General features: G+C 34.9%; 1 protein-coding gene across 5 annotated transcripts in view; it reads left to right on the top strand.

Annotated features, from left to right (window-relative positions):
• The first annotated feature begins 42 nt into the window (after positions 1-42).
• LOC143064859 (testis-expressed protein 10-like) overlaps positions 43-7,394 on the top strand; it is a 44,060-nt gene continuing 36,708 nt past the window's right edge. Inside the window, exons 1-3 of one of the 5 annotated variants that reach the window (XM_076238008.1) lie at positions 43-121; positions 5,266-5,468; positions 6,241-6,911. In XM_076238008.1, the coding sequence (XP_076094123.1) occupies positions 5,277-5,468; positions 6,241-6,911 (863 nt within the window). In that variant the 5' untranslated portion in view covers positions 43-121; positions 5,266-5,276. The other 4 variants (XM_076238009.1, XM_076238012.1, XM_076238010.1 and 1 more) reach the window with 4 other exon arrangements.

Raw genomic sequence — 7,394 nt, 5'->3', positions numbered from 1 at the left:
CATTTTAAGGTGTTTCGTTTTTTTAACGATTCTGAATTTTGTCAGTCTATTTTGACATTTCCATTTCCGGTCATACGCACGTGGAGAAGAAAAGGAGATAAGCCTCGTAGTCTTTAAAAAAGTAAATAAAAGAAGTATGAGACATTTTTTTAGGGTCGGAAAATGCTCACTTTTAATTATACTTGTCTATAAAACTTCAGTCAAAGTGTTTCACCATTACGGCAAGGGTAGATCTAGCTGTGAAATATCGAATGGTAGCTCATATTTTTATAAATAGTTTTTAAATACACAATAAATACTCAAAAAACTAATTTTATATATAACCTCTAGGTAGAAAATTGATCCGCTCAAAGTCAGTGTCCTAGTCGATTTGCCCTCAATTTAAAAAAAAAATCCCGAAAATACATGGGGTTGGCAAGCTTCTTAAAAACTTAAACCCACACAAGGCTACAGGACCAGACTCCATATCATCTTGCCTCCTAAAGGAGTTATCATCGGAATAAGGGCCTGCTCTTGCACACATCTTTCAACTATCAATGAACAGGTCAGGAATAACCACCAATTGGTGAACTATACCTCAATCGACGTATAATCCACCAATTGACATATATGGGTATAGACCAATTGACGTATAATAATGCAAATTTTTTGTAATGAAATGCTAGTGAGAGATAGGAGCATGATTTTGCAACTTGCAACCTATTTTATGACCCTTATTGAGTCCTCCAAAAGTTTCAGTTTTGTCAAAGCCTTTTGTTGAAACATTTGTACTATTGACCATGATTGACTTTTGATAATGAAAGTCAAGTATTAACAATTACATCCCAGCTCCTTTGTTCTAACAGGGATCACTGTGTATCATTGTACAGTGGATATTGGTACATTTTGTACTAACCAAGTGGGCGTGAGCGATTTTGATCTTGCACAGTAACGAAACATCTTTGTTTTGTTCACATAATACCAATGTGTACTTCAATCTAAACATAATTGATGTTTTAAGAAATGATTTGGTCATAGGTTGATGATAAGAAATGTCTCATTATTTCCCCAAAACAAGAGGGATTACTAAAAGTATGTGCAAATACTTGTAAAAGAAGTTGGCTCTCATCTCATCCGATATAATTCTATATTCATTGCAACTCTTGTTCTGATAGAAGGTCAATGTTTGTGTGTAATAAGTATAGCTGTTCCAATAATTGGCATTGAAATATTTCATACATATATTTTCCGATATTTTATCTCTAAAGAAGCGTTGTGTACGGTGTTTAGCTGAACACATAAACCTTATGTACATGTACGGTGCATAGATTTGTTGTTGTACACCGTACACAAAAACTTAGTTTTCATACTCGTTTATTACCCAAAAAGTTTCAAGGAATAAGTAATCACAGGTAGGTTTATGACTGGTAACTATTACTTTTGCCCTGTATTAGGTTTCTTTTGGATAAAACATGTAAATGTCTCAACAACTGTATCAAAATTGAAAGTTGGTGTTGACATTCACAACTATTTGCACATGTACAAGTTAATTGTTCTTATTAGAATATCAAAGTTATTTTATGAATAGGAAAAAATCGATGCAAAAATTTTTTGGGAGCAGGAATTTCAAATGTCGAGAAATGCACATTGAATATTGATAAAGCAAAACAAAGATTTTCGTTACCATGTAAGGTCAAAATCAACCATGTCCTCTTGGTTAGTACCATATCCGGTACACTGATGATACACGGTGGGGGTGATCTGAGCTGGATCACCCCTACCAGATCACCCCAGTTTGAGTTTCTTTGTTATGCATGCTTTCCTTTGTTCTGTAACATTTTGGCGGGAATGTCAAATCCACTATAAAACTTATAATTAGTTATACAGAAAGGACTATCTATCAAAATTCACGTAGAAAAAATCCAGTGTATATGCTGGGATTCGAACTCAAGACCTTTAGCATATCAAGCCACGACACATACCACTAATGGCACTATACACCAGGACGACTGGATACGAAATTACAGTAATTTAGCATACTTTAAGGAAGCAAGATCTTTTTATAAGTGGGACGAGTTGGCAGACCTTTGTTCAGTGGGGTTTAAACCTTTTTCTTTAATAAGTGAGTAGTCAGACTGATTGTTCAATTTGATTTTACACTTTTTCAAAAGTGGGGCAAGTCGGTAAACAAGAGTGGGGTGATTTCTTTATTAAGTGGCGATATAGTATGGGCCGATTGGCACCTGGGGCGAGTTGACATTGTTTGATATCTACTCATCGTGTTCGGGGGTCAAAATGGGTATACATCATATTGTAATATATAAAGTATATTATAATGGTTGTGTGGCGTTCTAAACTAGATTTTATGAATTATAAATGGTTTTTCGTCTAATCTAAAACAGCTGGGATGTAAAATAGTTATCCCACACGGACTTGGTGTGTCAGTGTTAGATCACCCTCTGGCCTCCAGCCATCCGGGTTATCTTACACTGACACACGGCGTCCATGTGGGATAACTATTAAAGAGCTCCATTCACCTGTGGAGTTGTACTCATGATCACATGACTGCAGACAGTATTGATGTCCATTGACAGGTGATTAGTGGTTAATTTGCCAGTCAAGAATTGTCAAGATAACAATAGAAGACACTGCAAATACAATTATTGATTAAATGCAATATGTTATGTCACTATACTAAACTAGGAATGTTTGACAAGTTTTCATACTATAATATGGTTTTAAGAAAACAATGCTCCATTTTGGTGGATTAATTTGCTTTGAAAAACAGAGTTATACATTTGTACACCAATTGGTCTATACCATTATTTGTCAATTGGTGGATTATACATCAATTGAGGTATGATACACCAATTGGTGGTTATTCCTGACCTGATGAATGTAGGACAAGTCCCAGATGACTGGCACATGTGGTGTCCTTCTTCAAGAAAGGAGACAAGAGTACAGTGGCAAACTACCGTCCTGTGTCTCTTACAGCAATTTGCTTCAAGGTGATGGAGCACATACTCCACTCAAAGATAATGGAACATCTAGAAGAGCACTCCATTTTAACACCAGCCCAAGATGGAATTCGTACCAAACGCTCTTGTGAGACACAGCTGATTGCCACAATTCATGAACTGGCAAATTGACTATCAAATGGCCAACAAATTGATGCAATATTATTAAACTTTGCCAGAGCCTTTGATAAGGTGCCACACAAGTGACTTCTCCATAAGCTCAAATTCTACGGAGTTAGTGACTCTACTCTTAAATGGATGGAGAGCTTCTTGAACAGTAGGAAACAACATATCCTAGTAGAGGGAACAATGTCAGACGAAGCAGAGGTAGTTTCTGGCATACCACAGGGTACAGTAATTGGACCCCTGCTCTTTCTCGTCTTCATAAACGACCTCCCAGAATCTGTTAACTCTAGTTTGAAACTTTTTGCTGATGACTGCCTGTTGTATCTTCCTATTAGCCTCTAGATCTGTTGGATTCCTACGTAGGAACCTCAGGAGTTGTCCTCAGGAAGTTAAAATGAAGTTAATATGATACTAGTATGCAAGTGCAGTCTTCATGATAAATTTTTTGAATCCACAAGCGGGAAGCTCAATTTTACGAACATTTAAATTGGATTCTGTAGAATTTTACAAGCCAACAAACAATTCTGAAAGCCATGGCTGTAGGACTTGTGGTTTAGCAAGACTGCAAATTGGTGCATCATCTGTGTCCCATTTTTAATAAAAGAGACATTTATTCAGAGAAGAAGGTACATGTTGGTAAGGAGACTTATGAACAGACTAAAACACTTGACCAAATCAGAGATGGTCACAGGGGACTCACTTTTCTCTACAAAGTGACTGGACAGTTAGTACCAGCTTTCCCACAAGATTCAGTATTAGTCAAGGAGAGTCCAAAAGGTCAAATAAAATAGAAACAATTTAGTGACAATAAAACAACAAGCATTGTAGATACATTTGTACATAACAACAGGATCAGCCAGTGTTTCAAAATTCAACATAGTAAGTCTGGTCAATGTTAACAGTTATTCTTTGATAGAACAAAATCCCATTGGAAAAGACCATCTTAAGTGTGCCGACACAATTGAAAGCTTTAAAACCTTGGTTGCCCTCACATTGATGGACTAATTTTCATTGCTTCTCTTCCATTGCCCTTCAACGTACCAATTAAGATTCAGATTATTCAAGTTTTGTATATATGAATATTTCTAATTGTTATTAACCGGATTTTTGTGACAAAAATGTCGGTTATTGATTTGGGGATGTACGGCGGGCGGGCGGGCGGGCGGCAATCAAATGTTGTCCGTGCATTAACTCATGAACCATTCAACCAAAGCTTTTAAAATTTTAATATGTTATTACTGACAACTATACGAAGGTCAAGTTCAATAATGGTGATTTTGACTTTTACCGTTCAGGAGTTATGGTTCTTGAAAGATTGAAAAATGGAGTTTCCAGTCGTGTCCGTGCATTTACGCATGAACTGTTCTACCAAAGCTTCCCAAATTTTTATATGTTGTTACTGATGACAAAATGGAGGTCAAGTTCAATAATGACGATTTTGACTTTTACCGTTCAGGAGTTATGGTTCTTGAAAGATTGAAAAATGGAGTTTCCAGTCGTGTCCGTGCATTTATGCATGAACTGTTCTACCAAAGCTTCCGAAATTTTAATATGCTGTTACTGATGACAAAATGGAGGTCAAGTTCAATAATGACGATTTTGACTTTTACCGTTCAGGAGTTATGGTTCTTGAAAGATTGAAAAATGGTGTTTCCCGTCGTGTCCGTGCATTTTCTCATGAACCATTCAACCAAAGCTTTTGAAATTTTAATATGTTGTTACTGATGACAAAATGGAGGTCAAGTTCAATAATGACGATTTTGACTTTTACCATTCAGGAGTTATGGTTCTTGAAAGATTGTAAAATGGCGTTTCCATTCACGTTGTTGCATTTACTCATGAACCATTCAATCTAAGCTTTTCAAATTTTAATATGTTGATACTGATGACAAAATGGAGGTCAAATTTGATATTGACGATTTTCACTTTCACCATTCATCAGTAATGGTTCTTGTGATATTGTCAGGACACAAATAAATGTTAATAAATTCTGTTTGCTGTCGTTGTGACAGCCTCTTGTATTAAACTTTCAAATCAAAATTATTTTTTTTATGTAATACATGTATGATATATATTAAAATAATTTTATCACCTTAAATGAGTAGGAATGGTTTGCAATATATAGCATCTATTTCTTTTTCAGAACATTAAACAATGCCTAAGAGTAGGAAAACGAGAAATTCTAAAAAAGATTTCCAGAAAGTAAAGTTTAAAGTAGGAAAGAAGATTCAGAAGGCTGACAATGTGACCAACATAAGCTTCCACACAAGGACAATACAAGTGACACAAAAAATAAAAACTGCTACAGCCACAGAGCCAAGCTCAAAACGTAAACTCAATGCTGGAGTAAGTATACATTGGCCTAGAGCATCACTGAGGGGACATTTAATGTTGTGCAGTCAAATTAGTACCTTTAAAGATATAACAACAGGCCAAATCATTACTGATTATCCTTGAAAAATTACAAAAAGTAGAACATCATTTTAAACTGATCAGATTGTTGACAATTATTTAGTCAAATTTTCCTTTTGGAAACATCTATTATAGATCCAGTATTTTATCACTCAGGACAAATATTATTAATAAATTGGAATTGGCTTTATTGTAAGTTTCAGTATCTGCAATGGCTCTTAGATATTTCTCTGGTGTTTTGTCTTTTTGTAAAGATTTTTGTGTGCTTAGTGCCAAACTGTCAAACTTCTTTGTTATACATGTAGTTTGTTCTTATATTGCACTGGTTCATCGCTGTCTATAATCACTATTTATTAATAAAAAAGTCAATGTAATAGTATACCAATAAAAAAATGTTCCAAAATTTTAAAAGCTTTAAATTAACAACTGTTTAGAATAAGTTTATTCAAGGAACAAAGAGTTGACATGGATTGTATCTTAGTTTATGGGCTATATAAATAACATAAACATTAAAAAGAGAAGAGAATGCGGTATCCCTTTTGTAATAAGTTTTCTTCAGGTACAACTAAACTTCCAACCACATCAGGTTTGATAATTAGTCTTGAAATTTATCATGGCCTTGTTCACCTTTCACGTTTTTCAACATGGATTTCTACATGGTACTGCCGCTCCTTTTACTTATATTACTTTTTTGTCTTTATTTAAGGAATTATTAAACCAGTTTCAGCATTACAGCACAACCACAAGAAATGATGCAGTTATGGGTTTAAGAGAGCTGTTGACATTGCATCCAGAGGCCATAACACAAAACCTAGTAACAGTGATAGAAAGAACAGCCCAGTTGTTTGTAGATAAAGATCCTGTTGTCAGACAGTCAAATATCAAACTTTTAAAGGTCCTTTTCAAGGGGGTGTCTGACAAATACATTTCACCTTTCTTCCACATTATTGGAATTCATTTATGTTGTGCCATGACACATATTTTTGAAGATATTCAATCAGATTCCTTGCAGATCTTGGACCTTTTACTTGATCACTTTCCTAGGCTTGTTATCACCAACAGTAATCAAATTCTGCCAAATTTTATTGAACAGATATCACGTCAAAGGTTGGGTTCAAAATCTAGTTCATCAGCTTTATCTATTAATCCAAATCTTAAAATGGCATCTCACAAGTGGAGAGCTAAAGTGTTGACAAGATTGCACAAGTTACTGTCAGCTATTTTAGAGAATGATACGGATGCAAGTGGAAAAACATCTATAGTCTTTGTCAACCAGGGCATAAAATCTGTTACATGGGAGAAAGATGTGATAACTCAGATCCAGCCATGGCCAAAGCATTTTATATCAAGGTGGCAACAGCCAGCGTTTGTTCAAAGGTAAGCTTAATTCATTTGCATTTCTATGAAGGTAAATCTGTACTTATTTTCCAATTTCCAAGTTTTCCCCAGCCAATGAATATATTAATGTGCAAAATAAGTATCAATGTTCTCCTCCTGTCCTTTTAACATGGTAATGGGATGATTATTTGGTCAACACTTTATGAAAAGGATGCTAACTGAATTGACTCGTATAGATTGGGTCATTCCCAGTACCTTATGTTGTCCATCTTTAATTTAATTGCAGTATTGGATTTGCTTTTTTTTGTGGTTCCATATCTGAAACTTGTCTTTTCCATTTAATTTTTTACTATGCCAAGTTTCATGCTATTACCATAAAGTTATAATTGTTCTGATATCCCCTGTACTTACAAAATGTAACATGCTAATACATATCTTAATATGCATACAAATATTCATTACAATAACCCTATGACACTTAAATAATAGGATTTTTTTCTCTTGATCCTGTTATCATTGATG

The sequence above is a fragment of the Mytilus galloprovincialis genome, chromosome 2 (genome assembly GCF_965363235.1).
Source record: "Mytilus galloprovincialis chromosome 2, xbMytGall1.hap1.1, whole genome shotgun sequence".
In the NCBI taxonomy this organism is placed as follows: Eukaryota; Metazoa; Mollusca; class Bivalvia; order Mytilida; family Mytilidae; genus Mytilus; species Mytilus galloprovincialis.
The sequence above is the reverse complement of the archived record's forward strand: the minus strand, read 5'-3'. Positions and strand labels throughout refer to the sequence as shown.